Here is a 23430-nt window from a genome sequence, read left to right as displayed (position 1 = left end):
CAACTTCTTTAAAAACACAAATGCCACCAGGTGCTGGCAACTCCTGCCTGTAATCCTAGCTACTCAGGAGGCTGAAGTCTAAAGCTAGCCAGAAAGCAAAGTGCATGAGAAACTTGTCTCCAATTAACCATGAAAAAAGCCAGAAGTAGAGCATTCAAATGGTACAGCATTAACTTGGAGCACCAAATGCTTAGGGAGAGCACCCAGGCCCTGAGTTAAAGCCCTAGGACTGGCACCTGTAATAAATAAATGAATAAAAAATGAATAACAAGTGAATACATAAGCGCCTTTTAGATGTATCTTTGAAGGTGGACAAATGTTAAGATATTCCCAATATCTTATGTCTATAATCCCAAACCAAGAGAAACTGAAGCCAATATGAGTTCCAAGCCATCCTGATATATATATATATATATATATATATATATATGCATATATATATATCACAAAAAGAGTTGTCCTATTCATCATGTATTTCTGAGAGAAATTTCCTCAGAATATTGTCAATATTATAAAGGTGAGGTGTCAGAAGTCAATAAAGGTTCCCAAAATTTCCTACAATTCTGAGTGTAAACCTGTTTACTTATCACAAATTTCAGGTGATGGATTTCAAACTAGTTTATATTCTAAAAAAACATTGGTGGCACGAGTTTGAACTCAAGACATATTAGACAAGCACTCTATCTATGAGTTACACCCTCAACCCTAGGAGATGGATTTTAGAAGAGCTTAAGTTCTGGGAAATTCAACGTAATAGGCTCAGGAGAATCAAGTAATGCGCTTAAGATGGTATGTTGGTTGTTGAAAAACTGTTCTTTTGCATGTTCTAGTAATATGTGGAAACCAACCTGAGTAAGGACCCTTCAGGATAAAATCTTAGGCAAGGAAAATTCATATTTCATATTTTGATAAATACTTCTAAATTACCACCCAAAAAGTAGAAAAGCTGTACTAAATCATCCTCCCAATTGAATAGGAAAGTTAATATCCCCATCTGGGCTCTCCTATTTCTGTGCACAAATCTGTGCTCTCTCTTTCCCCCATTCTCTGTATCCGCAGCCCACCATACACACACACACCATGTGGTGAGCAACTTGTGTCAAAAAAAATAGAAAGACAGAAAGACTCATTTCTTTCCATAGTGCCAGAATTTACCGCATTACAACGTATCCACAAGCTGCATAAAATTCACTGGCATGCTTTCAGAACTACTACTAATGCAACTTGATGGGCAAGTGACAACACAGGTTCTCTTTGTTCCAATTTTAATTACACATATGAACTATCAGATCACACATTACCTTTCATTAAATGACAGTGCAGGTAATGCTAAGAAAGAATTTAAAGAGTTGTATGGTTCAGAAAAGCTGTCCTGGAGGCCCAAACAGAGACAGCTGATAGAGACGGAGGAGGGAAATCTCTGAAGGAGATAAGAACTTATGCTAAACCCACATTATTGAAGGCACAGAGCTGTCTAAAGCAGGTATGGGCAACAGGCTATTTCCAGTGTCACTTTGAAGTGGGCAGTGTCAAACCCATTGCTTTATAAAATGAAGGTGGTCAAGGCCATGCATGACCTAAACTTGCTGTTCTGTACATTAAGTAACCCAGAGCAGACCTAGGAAGTTCTTCTCAAATTCTTTATCAAAAACTCCTCTGTCCGCTACCCCCAAACCTAGAAAGCCTACAATTGACCTGTGTATTATCCTTCTCCTCTCTTGTTTAACTGAGAGATTCTTTTCCAAAGGGAATGCTGTGAGGTTTCTTTCCGACAGAATTCCTTCAGGTCCTTGTCTCAGGCAATCAGTGCCCACTACCACCTGCTTAAGACTGTGTGTGTGTGTGAGTGTGTGTGTGTGTGTGAGAGAGAGAGAGAGAGAGAGCGAGCGCAGGGTTTGAGCTCAGGGTCTCACTAGTGCTAGGCTGTGGCTTCACCACTTGGAAGCCCCATTTCTTGCTAGTTCCCTATCACGAAGCTTTCCACCAGGTCTGCCCTGGAACCCCATCCTTTTGCTCTCAGTCTCCTGAGTAGTGAGGATGGTAGGTGTGAAGCAATAGCACCTAGCTAACACTCTTCACCTTACTCCACTCTCGTTTTCCTCCCTCTTTGGGCCCTCTGACACTTGTTTCTCCTCTTGTCCAAACCTTCAATGTTGGAGTCTGGCGTTCTGTCCCTGGCCTGTACATACTCTTTCTCCCTGGGGTTTACCACCCCCTTGGGCCTCCCACTTGAGCCACCATCACTCCTGGGTCTTCGAGGATCTTTGTCTGTGGTGGATGGGAAGCCATACCGGGGTAGGATTTCTTCCAGGATTTTCTTAGCCAGTATATTCGCAGTCTCATGCTTTGTTGGATAGGCTTCAACACATCCTGAAAAGGTGTCTACAAAAACTAGCAAATATTTGTATCCAAATTTTCCAGGTTTGATTTCTGTGAAATCTACTTCGCAATATACGCCTGGTCTATCCCCACCGAGGAGAGCTCCTTTAGTCATGCTTTGTTGATTGGGGGCATTGGTGAGCTGACAGGGCTTGCACTTTTTAACAATATCTTCAATAAGTTGATTTCCTTGTCTAATTTTCACTTTGGAGTGTTGGAGCAAGTCCTGCATTTTTCGGGTTCCCATGTGAGAAGCTCAGTGGATTCTCTTGAGGATCTCCTTACCCAGCCCTTGTGGCAAGATAAGTTTCCCTTCACAAGTTTTCCACCAGTCATTGTTTCCTTCTCTGTGCAAGGGTTTTGTGGGCCATGGGAATTTTCTTTATCCACTCCAAGCCTTCTTGGGAATACTGGGGCACAGGAGGCAAAGCTCATGGCCCTGGGTCTACTAAAGTCTGTTCCCAGGTACTCTGACTTGTCTGGCTGATTTAGGCACAGGGATTTTCAGCACAGTCTATGTGCATCTGACAGCCAACGCTTGCTCTCCTGACTGGCTGGGGAACTGATCTCTGATGACCTAAAAAGTTACCTTTGCATGCCTTTAACAGATCTCAGTAAGGACACAATCTCAGGTCTACAAGCTTTCTTTCCTAAACAGATGTATCAGCTTAAAATTCTCACTGCCAGTCAGAGCTTTGAGTAAGTGCAGGGGGTTGAGATTTTAATCTGTCCTCTCATTTGACAAACTTACCCTGACTAACCACTATCACAGATGACTGGCAAGTTCCTGCCCAGTAGACAGACATGGGCATTGGAAAGGCATGCTTATGAACTATTCTTCTAGGACTTCCCGGCTTTGATTAACTTTTGAAAGGCCAAACAGGAGTGACTCTAGGATCTGACACCATCTCTGCCATCCAAGCAGCGGCTTACTGCCTCTGGATGCTCCATCACTTTTGTCCCAGAAGGAGTGACTTTTCACTGGACTTGGACTCAGGGCCTGAGCGCTGTCGCTCAGCTCTCCAGCTCAAGACTAGCACCCTACCACTTTTGGGCTCCACACCACTCTGTTCCCAGCACTCTGCTGGCTGATTAGAGACAAGCCTCTCACAGGGACCTTTCTCTGCCCAGGCTGGCTTTGAACCGCATATTTCAGATCAGTGAGTCTTACAAGGGGCCACTTTACTCCAATTATAAGCAACAAGGTGGTCCACACAGAAGTAGTTTTTAAGCATGCTCTAACCTGGAACTTATTAAGGGTCAGTATTAGATCTCAACAAACTTGTAGGAATCACCTGTGCTTCTCTGTGGGCCTGCTGGAAACTGTTACAAAAAAACTACAAAGAAGCTGGAATGGCAATTAAACATTTTGCTAGCCATAATTCTCCTTTTCTCACTTTGCAATAATTATTTAGGACAATTTTACTTCCAAATTTCTTATCTAGAAATGTATTCTTGATTTCCAAAGCCTTTTTAACACTGACACAACACTTCAACTTTTATCTGCATCGGAAAAACTGAAGCTCACAGGCATTCTGAAACCAGGTGCCGCCCTTTGCCTATGGGCTGCTTGTTTCAAAAGAGCCTCTTTTTTTTTTCTTCAGTCCCAATTACTGCATGGCATGAAGACCTTTGAATTTTTCCTTAATGCAAGAATTACAATTGGAAATACTTATCCATTCAGCTTTCCAGTATATTAGTGAGAAACATTGGCCCATTTTTCCATTTCTTCCTACATACATAGAGTTAATGAGAGTTTACTTCTATCCGCATTAGTTTAGTATATATATGTCCTTTTAAATCCAAATTTCTGACACTTAGCTCTGATTTTTTTTTATTTTAATTAAAGAACCCTGAGAAATCCCTTAAAGCATTTGGATCAACATCTGCTGGGGGGCCCATGCAAGGTGAGCGCGAACCGAGGCTGCGGGCCAGTGGCTCGCAGGGCCTTCTCAGGGCTGCACAAAGTGGAGGGGAGCGTCCGGTAGGGGAAGGGTGACGAGACAGCGGAGGCCATCCCCCACCTTGCTCATCCGTCACGTGTCTCAGGATCGAGGCGCTTAACTCGGGACCCAGGGGACCAGCCTAATACCCGTCTGTGGGCTCCTCGAGGTGGGGCATTGAGCCCCTCTCCTCATGAGCAGCGGGGGAGCTGTCTCTCTCCCAGGCCTAGACGTCCTTCTTTACTGTGCCTGGGGCAAAGCAGTCCTTAAAGGCCTGAAAGATTGGGAAAAAAAAAACATGAGAGGGAGCTCGTCTCCCAGGTCAAGTTCCCTGCTTTCCACTTCCTGCTCTAACCCATCCCACATCTCCCAGGAGAGCAGATTAGCTTCTGCCAGCCAAGGGACAACATGTGTCAATTTCTCCCAAATCTTTACGGCCTGGGAGTCTGAGATATCCTGTCCAGCATTTTGGAGCATGAATCTCAGCACCCGGAAGGCTGGATTACACAGCTGGCTTGGAGTTTGCCCCATTCTTCCTGGGGAGACTCTTACCTATGGAGACTCGCTTCACCGGGCTCACCGTCCTGTGCTCCACGTTCAGGCACCAGCTGCAGGGGTTCCTGCACCCCGGGTGCTCTCCCAACCAGCGGGAGAGGTGAGGAAGCACACTCTGCCGAGGGTGAACCCAGAATAGGTAATGAGACACAAGTCACTTGCAGGTAGCCCAACCCAACCTTTCTGCCGTGGTTAGTCAGTCGACTCGGGAGAAGTTCAAGACTGCTCTCCGTTTATTGGTGCGGACCCGATCTTAAGTATGGGCAATGACGGCAGGAAGAGGAGGGTGTAACATACCTAGCCAGGGGCTATGATTGGCGGTCCGAGCTGTCAGTCAAGGGCAGAAGGCCATGGGACCTCCCTAAGGGGTGGCGTAAGTCTACGTCACTACTAGCAGGACCGCCCCCAGGTTACTGCCGGCCGCCATCTTGCTGCACCTGATGATGGGTAAGGCAGGCAAGGTGACACACCCAACCCAAGACTGGCGGGTTCGCTTCTTTAAACAAATACGGGGGAGATGTAGGGAGCTGGCAGTAAAGTTTATCCTGACCTCTGGCTGTGGTGTTATCTCAAGGAATGTGTTAAGATTTGGCTCAATTGACAGCCAGCACTTACCAAGATGTTTTACTGTGTCCATAGGAGCCCAGTTTATGTTAACCATTCAGCCTTGTCTTGTGTTACTGCCTCTTGTTATTTACCGACTTAAAAGCTTTCTTATTTTCTTAAACTTTAGTAACCCTATGCCATTCCCTGGCTCCCAAACTGCATGTAAGCTGGAAGTTAAGAATAAACGCTGCTGCAGTCTTGAGCTACAAACTTGAGCTGCAGACCTCCTGAACCCCATCTTTCGTCTCTTGTCTTTTTCTCTTGTCTTGTATTTTTCTTTTTCTTTACTCCTTGCCCCCTTAATCAGGATTCCCTTTCATTGCCGGCTGGCTCCAGCATTCCACTGGGCTGGCAGACCCTGCATGTATGTTTGCCTGAAGAGCTAGGGTGTCAGCCAATGACAGGTATGACCTCCCATGTGGGGGCAACCTAAGACAGGCACATTCTCGAGTAAGGTGCCTCCTGTTATTTAAAAACAGAAGGGGGAGATGTAGGGCACTGGCTTGCAGCTTTAAGAGGCGGTCCTAGCAGGCCCACTTCTTCTCCAGCCCTGGGGCCGCTAGCCCCACCTGCCTTCTCCGGGTCTGGAACCAGAAAGGCAGCTCTAACCAGCCCCGCCTCCCACCTCGGACCACATGTGCGCCAAGATGGCTGCGGGTGATGAACTCAGAGGCAGTCCTGGGGGCTGTGACAACTGCCCTTAGCGGAAGTCCCATGATGTCACTCTTGGTGGACAAGCCTAACCAGCCTATCACCATGCCTAGCTAGCTGCTCCAAATCCCTCTCCTTCCTGCCGCCATTACTGCTATATAAATCCAATCCCAGAATAAAGGCCTTGGATGAATGCTTGACTTCTCCCCAGATCGCCTGCGTGTCTTCTCTGGGCTGCAAGCAGGCGGTAGGCTGCTCTTCTACCTCTTCTCAGCTCAACCCCATGGGATATGCTCAGTGCTTCTCCTGCTGGCGGGGGAAACAAATGGGCCAAGAATCCCAACAACTTAGCACTTGTTTCCCTCTTCCCTCGTAAGGGTGCGTGGTCCATCACCACCTACTTTTATCTTGCCTGCCAATGCTCTTTCACACTGACAGAGGAGGAACCACTCTGCTTGGGGATCTCCTATTGTCGAGGCATGGGACAGCATCAGTCTTCTAAAGTAGTCCTTTCCTTAAATTGCTTATAGCCCCTGCCTTGGTCATTTGTTAGGTCTCTAGTAAGAGGAGTTAGTCAGTCAGATTTTACAGACATTTCTGCAACTGCTGAGCCCCAGGGAGGAGGAGGTATGCTGCTCGCCATCTTACCCTGTGTCTCTGCAGGACCTTTCTGCTGCTGTTGGAACTATAGGCAGCTTGCTGCTCTCCACCTTACCCTCTATGGTCCTCCTGTTTGGTTTTGAAGTGTCTGGATCTTGGGCAGGTGAGGTGCTGGTCTCTTCCTCCTCCTCATTTCTCCTAGAGGTGGTTTCCTATATTATTTTGATTGGATGTGGCTTTTTGCATATCCCCTAGCCTCAGCCAGCTACACAGAGTGGACACACAAAACATCAGAGGCCTTCTAGTAAGATACTGTTCTTCTTGGCACACATTCTCCTTTGTTCTACGCTTCAGTTTTTGAACTCATGAGACAGAGTCCTAAGAAGCCTCTTGTGTCAGACTCACAGCAGAGCTACAGCACTAGCAGGATCTACCTATGGCTGAGCGCCAACACAGAGCAGGCACGTCTGCTGCTGAGCTGCAACACAAAGCAGGTGTTGCCTGATACAGGGCTGCAGCAGTAGGGGCATCTCTGCTGGCTATGGAGCCAGAAGGAACATGACATCAGAAGGAAGACATGCACATGCAACTTTAGCAAGGTTACTTACACAAGACACATCTGTATCCATTTAAATTTATCCCCTCCATCATATTTAATAGTTTTCACAAACTATGCTGATGTTGGTTTTGGTTCATTAAATCCTATGTAAAAATTTCCATTTTAAAGCTTATAAACATACCTTAAGGGAGCTAGTGCAGCCCGGTGGCCGAGCGGAGGTTTTTTAGAAGCGCTGGGGTCCTATCTCCCGTTCGCCAAACCCGAGGAGGAGCCGGGTTTCCTCAAACCAGCCCTACTGTCCGCTGCTCCCTCGCTGGGCTGCCGCAAGCTACCAGGTTTTAGCTGGCCCGAACAAGGCTGCCCGCGTTCCCTCTCCTTTTTTCCACGTGGATGTTTTTGGCTGCAATTGCATGAAATCCCAATGGTGTAGACCAGTGGTGATGGATCTAGGAGTTTACCAACTGAGACATTTTTCAATCTCTTGTCATCTTTGCTGGGAACTGAAAACGCCTCTGTGAGACTTGACAATAGCCCCTCTGGTGCAAGTGTGGTAGCTATCGACAACAAAATCGAACGAGCTATGGATCTGGTGAAAAGCCATTTGATGTACGCAGTTACAGAGGAAGTGGAGGTTCTGAAAGAGCAAATCAAAGAACGACTAGAGAAAATTTCCCAGCTGGAGCAAGAAAACAATCTGCTTAAGACACTGGCCAGTCAGACTGGCTCCCCTCCTGCTACCACGCAGCCACAGGGGACCACACAGCCCCCGGCCCAGCCAGCGTCCCAGGGCTCAGGACCAACCCCATAGCCTCCTATGCCCCACAGAATGCAGAACTGGCTGCTGCTGTCTGAACTGAACAGACCAAGAAGATGTGCTAGGGAAAATCTGCCTCCACAGTCACCCATTTCATTGTTCGCTGCAAAAGGGACGTTGACATTATCTCTTCTATCCAGTATTAAAATACTCATATGCTTTTGGCTTGAAGAAATGTGCTAGTTGGGTGAATTAAAGGTTAATCAGAATTAGAATGGATGTTTCCTGTGCACCTTGGCAGATATCTGAGGAATGGTTTCATTGACACTGAGGAGCTGTGTGCCTTTCCATCCCTTCCTGCTGCCTACCCCCTTCCAAGAGTCCTCTCTCCTGCCTGCACCTTGTGTGGGGTTCCTCAAGGACTTTGGGCCCTATGTTCTCTTCTCCTCCCCCATGAGGAACTAAAGAGAGGCCAGAGACAAACTAAAATGAGGGTGGATACAGTCATTATACAAGTTGGCGACTGTCACCAAAGTCCATAAGAACACACACACACACAATAGTACTGTGCCTCTTTTCTGAAACATTGGATGACACAAAATTATTAATGACAAAACGGTGACAGGTAGCTGGGACCTAGGCTATCTTACTATGAAGGCTGTTTTGCTTATTGTATATTTGTGTATGTAGTGTAACTATTTTGTACAATAGAGGACTATAACTATTTAGGTTGTACAGATTGAAATTTAGATGTTTCATTGGCTGTATGAAGAGGTGTGGATTGTCCTTTCTAGAGAGATCAACATAAAAACTGCAATATGACAAAAATCACACCTGAAGAAATTTTAAGAATTTGGCACAGTTTAGTCACTTTGTGTACTTTGAAATGTAGCTGCTGAATATCCTGAAGTGAATCCCTGTTCACTGAAGTCTTTCCAATGAGCTGGTTGAACACTTGGAATAATGGTCAGTCCTAGCTAATGAGTGGATTTCCCAGTAGGAGTTTCTGCATATTACCTGTATAGTAGTTATATGCATATGTTTCTGTGCATGTTCTCTACACAGTTGTAAGGTGTCACTGTATTTAACTGTTGTACTTGTCAACTTTCAATAAAGCATATAAAATGTTGATAAAAAATACCTTAAAATTTTCATTAAATTTCTTATTAAGGACTGGGAATATGGCCTAGTGGCAAGAACGCTTGCCTTGTATACATGAAGCCCTAGGTTCAACTCCTCAGCACCATATATGTAGAAAAAGCTGGAAGTGGTGCTGTGGCTCAAGTGCTAGAGTGCTAGCCTTGAGCAAAGAGAAGCCAGGGACAGTGCTCAGACCCTGAGTTCAAGCCCCATGAATGGTAAAAAAAAACAAAAAAGAAAAACCAATTCTTATTAATATTAGACTTGTTTTGGTAAATGTACCAAAAGGATATTGTTTAAATATTGGCCTTGTATATGTCATATTGCTAAATTCTTTTACTAAATATAGTATGCACTGCTTCCTTAAAGAAGTTGTCTTTAGATTTGAATGCCTTTTTTCTTACCTCCCTCTTGCACTAGTTATAATTTCAGTATGATGTTCGATAGAAGTCATGGAAACAGACATGCCTGACTTTGTCACTAACACTAGAGGTCAATACATTTTTTTTCTGCATTAAATAGGATGTCAGCTGTAAATGAAATGCCATTAGGCAAATCTCATGAAAATTTAGTTGGCTGTGTCATACTATGTTCACTTTTTATTATAGCTTGGCTACAAATTTATTAATATATTATTGTAATGAAGAAAAGCAAGGAGAATGAAATTTAAAAAAAAAAAAAACCACCATCAATGTATTGCTTGGCACTGGTGGCTCACACATGTAATCCTAGATATTCAGAAGGCTGAGACCTGAGATTCATCGTTCAAAACTAGACAAGCAATTATGTCTGTGACACTCTTCAATTAAGCACACACACAAAGAAAGCCAGAAGTAGAGCTGTGTTCAAAGTGGTAGAGTGTTAACCTTGAGCAACAATGCACAGGGACAGTTCCCAGGCCCTGAGTTCAAGCCCTAGATTGGCACACACAAAAATTATTTTTTCTATGAATATCTTACAAAATTAGAAGAGGGAAGGAGAAAAGGGGTGGATTGAGTGGATGGGTGAAAATGTTCAAATGGGGAGAGATTCATCAACTATGCTAAATGGCAACTCCTTTGTACAACTATTTAAGATAATACAAATATTTTTTTAAAATATTGTTAGCTGTTCACTGGGGGCTTATGCTTGTAATCCTAGCTACTCCGGAGGTTGAGATCTGAGGATCCTGGTTTAAAGCCAGCCCAGGCAGGAAAGTCTGTGAATCTCTTGTCTCTGATTATCTACCAAAACAGCCAAAAGTCAAGGTGTGGCTCAAACAGAGAAAGCTAGCTTTCAGCACAAAAGCTCAACAATTGAGTTCACGCCCCAGGACTACCATACAAATAAAACAAAGAAAAACATATTGCTAAGCATATATTGTATCTAGTAAAAGATTTCTCTTGCATCTTTTGAAATGATAAGGTTTTTCCTTTTTAGGCCCATTTATGGTATTCCTGTTTCCAGTTTAAATTCTCTGTATGCATCTTCACTTGAGCTGAAGGAAGAAAGGAAAGTCAGGAACTAAATCAGACAGTACTACCCCTGACAGATGAACATCCCTTCCTTCTGAAATTCATCCCTTTACCCATCCTTATATCTCACTCTGCCCCCTCCTTTCTTTAAACCTTGACACTGTAATACCAACAGGAAACCATGAATTAGGGGATGATGAGCTAAAATGATCTCATTGAATCAAATGAAACAGAGCACAGGACCCACCTCCTTGTAGTCAGCCTGTCACTGCTGCTCTCCATTCAAAGGATAAAAAGCTTTTTTAGAGTTCTCGACCAGGAAGACAGCAGCAGCACATTTTTCTGCAACGTTTGGCAACCTTCTTCAGCCTTTTCCAAAGCCTGCCTCTGAGCCCCATCACTGCCTCTGTGCCCCTGCTGGGTGTTTCTGCTACAGTTGTTTCTGAGGCTATCTCACTTCTTTCTTCTGTCTCCCCTGGGTCCTTGCACTCTTGAACAGAAGGTTCCAGATGTGGGGCAGCCGAGCTGATATCCCTCTCCCCCTCTGTGTTCCATGTCCACAAATTGTATAAGATGTTGGGGAGAGAACCAGCCCTTTTGCCCATCTGCTGCTGCTTCTCAGGGGCTGGGCAGGTCAGTTCCCTGGGTTGGCCTGTGGGGATGGACTTTGCTGCTGCTGCTGGAGCAGGGGTAGACTGGCTGCCCTCAGTCTTCCCATCTGTTACAGATGTGCTAGGGCTCCAGAGGATATAGGGGAGGCAGACAGACCTGGTGCCCTTCCTGCCACCCTCCTCCTCCTGCTGCTCATCAGGCAGGCCAGCAGCAGGGTGGCGCACAGGAGCACTGGCTCGCTTGAAGGGCAGGTTTCGGCAGGATGAGTCCACAGGGGAGGGACAAGGTGGAGGCCCAGGAAGGGGGTGCCGCACTAGACAGGTCAATTCTTGGCCCTGCTCTTGTTGGTCTTGCAGAATCTTGAAAGTGGCGCTGGCAGCATTGAAAATCCTGCCAGAGAGGGCTGCCTGCACCTCCTCTGGGGGAATCCCTAAGTAGGAGTTCATTAGCTGCAAAATGGTGGGGTCTGGCTGCTTCTCAACGGTCTCAATGAGACTTGGTGGTTCTTCCTCAATTTCTCCAAACCAGGAGTGGGACATTACTTGCCAGACAGATGGTCTTAACTTAGGGTTGGCCGTCATCATGTATGACAAAACCCCTAGGAACTCAGGGGAGAGACCTTTTCGAATTTTAAATATTCCGGCTGGCACTTGCTCTTTCAGCACTACCCACGACCTGCCTTTAAAGGGCAGTTCTCCCATCACAATATAGTAGAGTAGCACACCCAGGCTCCAGACGTCCATCTTGGGGCCCTGGTATTTCTGATGCTTGAAAATCTCAGGCGGCCAGTAGGTCATTGTCCCGCACACTCTCTGTAGCTCTTGCCGGGGCAGGAACCGTGTACTCAATCCAAAGTCAGATATCTTGGCTATGCCTCTGCTGTTCAGCAGGACATTTTCTGCCTTGAGGTCCCTGTGAGCAATGCAATGGTCATGGCAATATTTGACCCCTCCCAAGATCTGCCAAAATATTGGTCTGGCCAGCTCCTCCTCCATCCTGCCCACCATTTGCACATAGTCCGCTAGGTCTCCATCTAGGTACTCCATAACTAAATACATCCGCTCCTCTGTCTCTACCACCTCGAATAGCTTGACGATGTTCTGGTGCTCCACAGACTTTAGGATGTCCACTTCTGTCATAAAGAACTCACTGTCAATCTTGTTCAGGATTTTCACGGCCACCAGGGAGTCTGTGAGCAGGTGCCTGGCCAACTTGATGGGGGCAAAGGCCCCCCGAGCGATGGTTCTCAGCACCTCATAATGAGCCCCACGTAGCTCTTTGGTTGTGGAAATGACCTGAGGGTCCCACAGGAACCTCACCTGTCTACTCTTTCTAATCATCCTACACAGCACCCTAGTGACGCTGTCTAGGGAGAAACTAAATGAACAAATAAGGACAACGAAACCAAAAGTAATCAAATATAACAAAAAGTAAAATACAAGGAAATGGAATGCAATAGGCCAAAATACACAGAAATAAAATACAATGAAATGGTATATAATAAAATATATAATAGGTGATAAAGGACTAAAATCTCTACAAAGCCTATGATAACTAATGAATACTAAAATGTAAATATATAATGAATGAATAAAATGTAACTACTATCTAATAAACACCTAAGACCTAAAATGTAAATGTAGAAGAAATAGATGAATAATAATAGTAATAAAATGAACAAGAGACCTAAATGCTATCTAATTCTGAACAAGGAAAGTAAAAAAAAATTAAGTCAAAATATAAGTATAATGAAAGTAAAACTAAAATAATAAAAGTGAAATAAGTAAAGCAAAAACTAGGGGAAAAGGTAATATAAAGAAAATAAAGCTAAAACAACAAACAGGAAAACAAAAAAGGCAAAAAAACAAACCAAAACCAAAGTCCACAAGTCAAAGCCAAATCACGATCCAAATCCAAAAACCCTAAAATCCAACCAAATCACAAAACCGAATCCACAAACCAACAAATCACCACTTAACCAACCAACCACCTTACCTCCAACCACCCAACTACCTACGAGAATCCACCTGTCACCGTCCAGTATATATACAGTCATGGTTATTGTTACCTCACAATGGCATCAGTGATGTCAGGGCCACCCCAGGGCCCCAGCCTATCTGGGCATCGCCCGCTGTGCTCATCTTAGCTCCTGACCTTCAGGACACTTCTTTCATGTGTGTGTTGGACACAGCCTGGCACACAGGACCTGAACACTATCCCTTAGCTTTTATACTCAAAGCTGGTGCTCTACCATTTGGGCCAAGGCCTAAATTCTATCTCCTTGGTTATTCATGCAAGATTATAGGTCCAGGGATTTCCAGTGCCTTTGTATGGTTACCCTCACATGTCAGCCTCCTTCTTAGCTAGGATGACAAGCCTTAGCCTTGGGCTTGTAAGATACTTTGAATTATCATGAGTGGAGTACAATTTTCCTAGGTGGTTATGTAGATTGACCTTGGATATTTCTGTAGCAACCTGGCCAACCAGGTGGGACTCAAACCCACAATAGTAAAGTCACCAGTACACAATCAGGCTAGGAGCCTTTATTAAGCTGCATGCAGTGTCTGTCCCTTACCATCAGGATGGTGAAGAGCAGCCTGGGACTTCAGTAGGGCTGGGTTTTTAAAGACATAAATGACATGACCACACATAGGTGCTCAGGCAAATTCTGTTTAAGTACAAGCAGACATACAGAAGAATTGGCAGCTAGTGATTACAAATAGCAATGACAATTCCAGTAAATGAAGCAATCAAGGCAATGTCTTAGGTAAGCAAAGTACTCTTTTCAATTCTTGGTCCTGAGTGTGACTTGTATTTACCTATTTAATTTCTTAATTTACCTTAAATTTCTCTACCTCTGAAATTTTAGGCTGGTCACCATTGATTTCTTTTACAAAGGTCAAGTAGCTCTATTTCAACCTTTCAGTTTACTCAGCCTCTTCAACTAGGACTAAAGGTGAATTTCTTATCTGGGTGTCTTAATTTCTATCAGTTGCAATCTAGTCAGATGTGTATACTGACATCTATAATCCCAGCTGATTGTGAGGTTAGAATTGTGAAGATAGCACTTTGAAGCCAGCCTGGGAAAAATAGTCCATAAGAATTCATGTCAAGAGAAGAAGCTGGCATTGCGGTGCATGCCTCTCATCCCAGCTAAGCTGACAAGTGAAAAATAAGATGGGGTTCAGGCTCTTGTCTGCAACAAAAGCAAGTCCCTTTCTCAAAAATCACCAAAAAAAAAAAAAAGAAAGAAAAAAAAAAAAAAAAAGCTGGGCACCAGTTGATCATGCCTGTAATCCTAGCTACTCAGGGTGCTGAAATCTGAGGTTCAGGATTCAAAGCCAGCCCTGGCCAAAAAAAGACCATGAGACTCTTATCTCCAATTAACTACCAGAAAATCGGAATTGGCACTGTGGCTCAAGTAGCAGAGTGCTAGCCTTGAGCTGAAGAGCTCAATGCTCAGGCCCAGAATTAAAGCCCCAAGATGCGGGGTGTGTGTGTGTGTGGGGGGGGGGGGGGGAACACAGATATAAATGGCTGGAGGCTAGATTCAGTGTCAAAGGTCAGCCTAAGGTCAAACCCACACCTGTCCTATTCTGCAAAATGCATATCATTTCTGCTTTCACATTGCCATTGTTATTAGAATGACCGCAGGAGAGCTACCCTGAACAGACTACTCTTTTCATTCAGTTCAGGTGGAGGTCAAACGTGTTTGATATGACATTTAGAACATACAGTCAGGTTCATTATGAACATTTATCTACCTAGCTGATCCAAAGATGTCCTTCAGGATTCTTTATTATTAATTTCCTCATAAGAAAGAGAGGGGCATCCATTGCTCAAGCCTGTAATCCTAGCTAATCAGGAGGCAGGCTGACTGATAATCTTCCTTCTAATGCAGTCCAAGTAGTAAAGGCCAGCAGAATCTTATCCCCAATTTCACATCTGAGAACCAGAAGGGTCACAGTGGCTCAGAGTGGAAGACTGCTGGCCTTGAGGAAAATTGCTCTAAGACAGAGCCCTGGCTCTGAGGTCAAGACCCATGATCTAACAAACAAAAACCCGCTCAAGGAAGGCCAGGAAGATGTAGCTCAAGAGATTTAACGTAAAACATCATACTAATTGCTGTATTCTGAGAGCAAGAATAATTCATCAAGGCACAACTTAAGGTGAGAAGGGGTTTTATTTACAAAGGGACTTTATTTACAACCTAAAATCCAGAACAGAGCAGCCCTCCATCTCCAAATACTAGCCTGTGACTACCTTGTCCTCGACTGGCTACCCAGAACCCAGACCTGAGACCTGTCCTGACCTGAACTCCAAACCTCCACACCTTAATCTTCAACCACCTCAGCCTCCAAACCTCCAAACAAACCTCCAGAGGAGCAAACTTCATTCCTGCAGGCCTCACCTCTCCTCAGGCTTTATGCCTCAAGCCACCCCACAGGCTTTAGGCTTCTTTGCAGGCCTCAGGCTGCAGACTGTCCCTTAAGGCTGGCCAGGCTTGGTTCACTGCTCCATTCCTCCAGCTGGCCATGTTTGTCCCCTCACTACCCCTTCTGCCAGTCTGGTTCAGCTCTGCTCCACTTCACTCACCTCCTCTCTCCTCCTCCTGCTCTTCTCCTCTCTCTCCACCTTTCCCCCTCCTCCTACCCAGGCAGGCAGCCTATATATACACTCGGGGCTCTCAAGCCTCTATCTGGAGGCCTCTGCTGCAATTAAACTAAGCAACTCTTATCTCCAGTTAGCAAAAATCAGAGGATTCTCAAAGCAAAAATCATTGTTAGAGCTTCAGCGTTGAGTGAAAAATATCAAAGACAGTGCCCAGGACCCAATGTTTCCCACTATTAAGCACACAATGTGCCTCAGTAATAATTTTTTTAAAGGATAAAATGAAATAAATATTGTGCAAACCTGTGATGGGGGATTAACTGTCCTGTCTTCTTGTTCATCCATGGATGGCGCTGTGCTCTCCCTTCTCCAGCTCTCAATCTGTGCTCAAGATTGCACTGAACTGCCCTGACACCCACCTGGGGGTCTCCTCCCCTGTCCCTCGTTATACTCAGTGGATTTGGGTAAGTAAAGTCCCTCCTCAAAATAGCAAAATGGAACAGTGGAATAGTTGATGATGGATTTTAGTGGAATGAAAGAAATTCACCTTTCCAGATGCCTGACCCACACAGTATTACTTTAAAGGAAAGTATAAGAGGGGAGGCCAGAACCAGTGTTCCTTATTCTGCCCTTTTAACTTGGGTCATGGCCAATTTAATTGATCCCTCGAGATTAACCAGTATTAATTTCTCCTAAGCTTCAGTGGCAACTTGGAAGTTGGTTGTCAAGTCTGGAATATCCTTGATAACTATCCACTGGACAGAAAAATGCCTGGAGATCATGGTTGTCCACAAAAGATAAGGACAATCACCTTGATCATACCTGAAGTAGGAGCTTCCCTTTCCAAACCTGGATAAGTGACCCTCATACCTTCCCACGTAGTCAGGTAACTATTGAATTACCAACAATGGGGGAAAAAAAGCACATTTCTTCCTTACTCCCTTCTTGGGACCTAATTCTGTTGTCATTACATTGAGAATTCTGTACAGGAAGACATTGAAATTATTCTTTTATTTAAGGTCATAATTTATGAAAGCATAATCTAGGGCCCTTATTTTGTTTATCTCCTGAGTTCTCCCACAGCCTTTACATCAACAAAACCAGTTCTCTGTGACCATCAGATCATACGAGACACCGACATGAGTTGACAAAAAAGGGAAGAAACACTAAAGAGGAATCAGATCCCATGAAGGAGGCACCTGAGAAGTAGGGTACTAAATATTCATTTCCTTTTTTTGTTCTCTCTGGTGGTCTCATGTCTGCTGTCAGTTTGTTCTTAGGCTTTCTTTAGTTTTTCTTTTTAAAACAAGAGGTTTATTTAAACAACAAGATGCTTGACTTGAAGGGAAAACTATCTAGGATTCCCTTTTTTTTTAACAGTAATTTACCCCTACTTAAAGACAGATTGCCCTACATGTAACAGCTGTGTACAAAGAAGTTATAAAATTGTCCTTGGTTTTACAATGATAAATGAAAACATTAAAATTCCCCAATCAAACAAGGTATGCAAGGATTTTTGTTGTTTTTTTCTTTTTTTGTTAAAACAGTGAGAGCAAAATAACTTACTGAAATATAAAGATAAAAGCTGAATGAGCATGCCACTAGTGGAGAAGGGGGATATCTTCACAGGGCCAGTTTTTTTTCCCAATCCCATCTCCATTTGATGTCAATCAAAATATACCATTGACCATTTAGGTTTGTTGTTTTTTCTTGTTTTTTGTTTTTTGTTTTAAAAAAGGAAAAGGAAAAAAAAAGAAAAGCAATATGCTTGTGCACATACACCAGTTACTTTATGTACAATAAAGGAATGGGGAAGGGGAAAATGAAAGAATAGAGAAAACTTATACTGTAGTAGTCAGGATGTGGTGGAACCAAATTGCAGTTTTCTAATTAAGAATGTATTCTTGGTCTATAAGAACAAAGTTCTAGAGCAAAGTAGCAGGTTCCCTTTCTTAGTAGACACCTCCTGTCTACTGCTGGAACACATCAATTGTATCTTCATCCTCCATTTCCAACTGTGCAGGTGTATCTGTTTCATTGATTGGCTGCCCATCAAATCAGAATCTGATCTGCCTAATCAATAAACCCTGTCGTTCACAATAAGCTTGCATTAGTTTACTAAGTGGTGTATGCCTCTTAATCTTAAACTGCACCCTCTGCTTCTGCTACTCAGCACACAGGCAACAATCAGGATGACAAGCAGCAGTACTGACTCTCTTTAGGGGAATATTGCAGGAGGATAGTGTGTAGGCCAGGATCAAGGCAGAGGGGGGCAGGGTCCTCACAAGGCAGGTGAGGTCCTGGTCCTGCTGTTCAAGGAGCATCTGATAGGTTGCCATGCAACATTAAAGATCCTGCCACACAAGGATGCCTGTACCTGCCCTAGGTCAAATCCAGGTAGCAGCCTATTATGTACAGGATGGAGGACTCTGGCTATTTCATGAAAGTCACTCTAGGGCTTTGTGAAGCTGCCTCAGTTTGCCTGAGCTAAGGGTAGTGCATCACTTGTCCCGGTGAGGGTCTCTTCTTAGGTTCTGCGGCCATTAAGTAGGCCAAAGGCCTCATACCTCTGTGGAAAAACACTTTGTTATCTTGAACCTACCCCCTAGCAACTGTCTTTTCAGAATACACCAGCTCCTGCCTCCAAAGGGCACGTCATCCATCACCATCTACTTATATCCAGGCTGTCAGTGTTCTTCCCCACTCACAAGGGGGAGCCACTGTTTGGGGACCATCACTTGTTGACCGTATCAGAGTCTTCTCAGACACTTGCCAATCCTCTTCTTTAGATGTTTCCAACCCCTGCCTTGGTCATTTGTTGAGGCTGTAGTCAAACCAGGGAGTTGACCAGATGGGACAAGATTTGTGCAGATTTTGGACCAGAGAAAATATGAATGCTGTACTCCATTTCCCCCTCTGTGCCCCTAGAGGATGTTTCTGCTGCTCCTGGGCCTGGAGGCAGTTTGCCACTATACTCTTCTCCTCTCTGCCCCTCCAGTTGGGTTCTGAAGCTTCTGGAACTGGAGCGGATGAGGTGCTCTCCATCTCTCCATCTGTGGCTCATGTCCAGGTGTTACAGAGAATGCATAAAAGACAATCAGCCCTGCTCACCTTCTGCCTCTCCTGCTCAGTGCATGGGTAGTCAGACCACTGGATTGGCCCAAAAGGAGTAAGAGCATTGCTGTTGCTGCTGCTGCAGCTGCTCCTGCTGCTCCTGAAGTAGGTGAACTCTTGCTGCTCTCCATCTTCTCCATCTCTACTGTGCAGGGGCTGGGAGGATACACAGAAGTGGTGCATTTCCTTCCACCTCATCTGCTGTGCAGCATGCAGACAAACATCAGGGTGACAAGCAGGGGCGTTGTCTTTCTTTACAGGAACATTGGGGAAGGATGGGTGCACAGGCTAGGGGAAAAGTGCAGGCTTAGGGTGGAGGCAGCAGAAAGTCCTGGTCCTCTTGCTCCTGGACCATGAAATATGTTGCCATGCATTAAAGGTCCTGACAGATGGGCCTACCCGCATCACCGAGAGTCAAATCCCAGGCAGGAGCCCATTATGTCCAGGATGGAGGGCTCTGGCTGTACCAGGACAGTCTGCTTGGGGCTTTGTGAAGCTGTCTCAGTTTGCCTGAGGCAGAGGTGTCATATCACTTGCTTTAGCAAGGATCTCTGCTCAGGATCAGTGGCCATTAACTAGGCCAAAAGGCCTCATAGCTCTGTGGAAAAACACTTCATCTTGAACCTACCCTTTAGCACCTGTCTTTTCAGAATATACCAGCTCCTGCCTCTAAAGGGCACATCACTCATCACCACCTACACTCCTTAGATTCAGGCTGTATATATTCTTCCCCACTCACAAGGAGGGCCCACTTTGGTTGGGGGGGGGTACTCTTGTCCAGGCATGCAACTACATCAGTCTTCTGAAACAGTTGCCCATCCTCTTCTTCAGCTGCTTCCACACCCTGCCTTGGTCATATATTGGGGCTGTAGTTGAACCAGATGAAACAGGGGTTTCTGCAGCCACTGGACCTGAGGAATGAAGTGTGCTTCCCTCCTTCTCTTGTTATGTACCTCTAAAGGAGATCTGTGCAGCTACTGGCCGTGAGGGCTGCTTGCTTCTCTCCTACTCTTCTCTTGTGCCTCTCCAGTTGAGTTCTGAACCTTCTGGACCTGAGGCATGAGAAGTGCTCTCCTCCTCCTCCTCTTCTTGTTCCATGCACGTAGAGGCAGTTTCTGCTGTTGCTGGTCCCAGACTAGCTTGTTTCTCTCCTCCATCTCCTCCATGCCCTTCCACTTGGCTCTTGAAGCATTTTGACCTGGGGCAGGAGAAGAGGTCTATTCCTCCTCATTGGGCTCCTAGAGGTGATTTCCTCTATTTCTGGGCTTGGGAGAAGCTTGTTGCTGTCCTCATCATCAGTGTCTCCCCAAGTGGGTTCTGAAGTTGGGGTAGGTGAGCTGTTCTCAGCCTTCCCCTCTGTACCTCAGGTCCCGATGTTATAGAGGCTTCATGGGAGAGGATCAGCGCTGCTGCCCTCCTGCCTCTCCTGCTCAGTGTGTCTACAGGGCATATCACTGAGTTGGCCCAGAGGGAGTGAGATTGCTGCCACTGTTGCTGCTGTTGCTGAGGCTTGAGGGGAGGTGGGGGGGTTCCCCATATGCAGAGGCTCAAGAAGAGGCAGGGGAGACATGTAGACATGATGCATTTCCTGCCAGCTTTCTCCTACTGCTGCTCTCCAGGCAACTAAATTGCGGGGTGACACGGGTAAGAGCCCAAAAAACTATGAGACCCAAAAGGATTGGGAGTCTTGAAAGCTGTTTTCCCAACATAACTCTCAGCATGCTGAGGGTTCGCTAGAGAGGTCAATCAGCCTGACTTAACAGGAATTCAGATTTATATCCTGAGTGTAGGCTAAGTCCATAATAACTGCCTGAGAGCTTGGAGGTAGACTACGGCTTAGGCAAATTGTGAGCTATTTACTGTTTAGCTCTAGTCTCCTAGCTATGGAAGTGCTCTATCACTTATATACAAAGTATTGTCACATGTTGGTGTTTATACCTTACTTTCTGCACATGCATCCCTACATGAAACACAATGAAAACCTTGGTGAATAGGAGTATCAGATAAATTACCATGGTGGCATTAAAGGGCCCACCAGACAGGGTCAAGTACCAGACTGTAACACATTATGTCCAAGATGCCAGGGTCTAGCTGTTCCAGGACAGTCTCACTGGGGCTCTATGACATCACTGCCCCCAGTGATGAGTTTGCTCAGGTCAGAAGTTGTTAAATCAGCAAAAAGTCTTTGAAGCTCTGGGGAAAACATTTCCTTATCATGAACCTGTCTCCTAATACCTGTCTTCTGAGAATATACCAGCTCCTGCCTCCAAAGGGCATGTCATCCATCACTACCTATATGTGTTCATGCTGTCAATACTCTTCCCACTTACAAGGTGGAGCCATTTTGTTTGGGGATCTTCTCTTGTGGAGACATGCAATAGCATCAGTCTTCTGAAACAGAAGCCAATCTTCCCCATCAGCCACTTCCAGCCCCTGCCTTGGTCAGTTGTTGGGGCTGTAGTAAAATGGTCCCAGGTGGGATAAGATTAGTGCAGATGTTGGACCAGAGAAAAGAGGAATGTTGCCTTTCATCTTCTTCTCTGTGCCCCGGGAGGATACTTTTGCTGCTACTGGGCCTGGAGTCTGCTTGCTGCTCTCCTCCTCCTCCTCTGTGCTCCTACAGTTCAGTTCTGAACCTTCTGGACCTTGAGCAGTAGAGGTGCTGTCCTCCTCCTCCCCCTCCACTCTTTCCTCTCCCTCCTCCTCCTCCTCCTCCTCCTCCTCCTCCCACTCCTCCACCTCTTCCTTCTTCTTCTGTTGGGATATGAACTTCTGGGTTGCAGGGAGTGGGGGCAAGCTGCTCTCCATCTCCCACTCAGTGCTCTGTGTCCTGGTGTTGCAGAGGATGCATGCGAATCAGCCCTGTTGCCTTCCTTCCTCTCCTGTTCAGCGTACCAACAGGTCAGGTCATTGGGTTGGTCCAAGAGGAGTGAGAATAATGACAGCATTTTTAGACACAAAAAATAAGGAATTTATTTTTACCTACAGATTGTAATAATCAGTGGGGTGCGAAGTCCGGCCCCATGCCGGTGTCATTGCAACCGATGCCACAGGAGGGGGCATGGCATTACAGATTTATATCCATGTGTTCAGGAAGAAAGAAAAAAAACTTAGTAGATACGGAGTGAGAAACAAAATGCCATGAAATTTGACAATCACTAGATATACTTGTGGATCAATTTATTCTGAATTCACAAGTAAAATCACATAATTAAGAAGTACTCAAAAAATCACCAAAAAGGCACTTTGAACTTTGAGTATCAGTTTTCCTATCTTTCACCAAATAGGATGCAAGATGTGAAAAACATGCATGGCACTTGAAGTAGACCAAATTTGTCCCAAAAATGACAGAAATAGGAGGATAAGTTCTTAGAAATCTAACTCTTATCATATATGACTTAAGACCCTTTTAAATAAAATTATATTCTTTAGCTTAAAAAAGCCCTTATGTTCTTACAGTGCTGTCAATCTCAGTATCCACAAATGCTACAAGCAATGAAAATAACTAGATCAATTGGTAACATTTTAAAAAATGTTTACTCTGGGGCTGGGAATATGGCCTAGTGGCAAGAGAGCTTGCCTCGTATACATGAATCACTGGGTTCGATTCCCCAGCACCACATATATAGAAAACGGCCAGAAGTGGCGCTGTAGCTCAAGTGGCAGAGTGCTAGCGTTGAGCAAAAGGAAGCCAAGGACAGTGCTCAGGCCCTGAGTCCAAGGCCCAGGACTGGCAAAAAAGAAAAAAAAAATGTTTACTCTGGCTATTCTGTCTCCTGTCATTGAAGATTTGATCCTTAAGCATTTGCTGTCACACAGAGGATGGTCCTTACAAGTACTTGTCAAACTTAACTTTTCAAACTTAGTAGATTCCAGGCAAGCCTTGATTAGGAGCTGTTACTACTAATTTCCCTGTTGCTTAAATTTGGCCCAAAAGTATCCTACTTGGAAAAACTGCACAGCATGTCACCTCTGCCAACATGAGATCAGACCAACTGAGTCATTTCATTCCAGCAAGGAGATACCTACTGGGACAACGCTTATCCTGGCAATGAAGAACCATAAAGAAACAGGGAAAAAAACTTGAGATACCAGGGTGTTTTATCAGATTCCAGATGGAGACAACTTGTTCTCAACTTTTCAGATGTAACTAAGGCAAAGAAGTTAAGAGAAAACAGTTTCTAAGCATGGTTACTTGATGCCCATGCCTTAGACAGTTTCTCATATTGATCTAGGAAAAGCCCTAATGCCTCTGGTTCAGGTTTCTTAAACACGTTTTCTCCTCTGACACAATGTATACCTAATAAAATATGACATTAAAGTTATTGACCTATGAGAGCTGGCAGGTTCCTCTGGGGGTGACAATCACTTTTGTCTTTGTAAGTTCTAATGGGTTGACATGGATCTTTCCTTCCATTTGCTTCCTTTTGCTGTAATTGTCTTGTTAAATTT

At 44.9% G+C, this 23430-nt stretch overlaps 1 protein-coding gene and 1 pseudogene across 1 annotated transcript; one reads left to right on the top strand and one right to left on the bottom strand.

The window, feature by feature from the left end:
• The first annotated feature begins 7487 nt into the window (after nt 1-7487).
• LOC125347085 lies at nt 7488-8155 on the top strand (annotated as a pseudogene).
• A 2788-nt stretch (nt 8156-10943) lies between these two features.
• Nucleotides 10944-12593, bottom strand: LOC125345614 (sperm motility kinase 4A-like). Its single transcript, XM_048337692.1, has one exon. It carries the CDS (start codon nt 12591-12593, stop codon nt 10944-10946), a length of 1650 nt encoding a protein of 549 aa, XP_048193649.1.
• Between the last annotated feature and the right edge of the window lie 10837 nt (nt 12594-23430).

Source organism: Perognathus longimembris, chromosome 2 (assembly GCF_023159225.1).
Source record: "Perognathus longimembris pacificus isolate PPM17 chromosome 2, ASM2315922v1, whole genome shotgun sequence".
Classification (NCBI taxonomy): Eukaryota; Metazoa; Chordata; class Mammalia; order Rodentia; family Heteromyidae; genus Perognathus; species Perognathus longimembris.
This window is presented reverse-complemented; position numbering and strand designations above follow the sequence as displayed.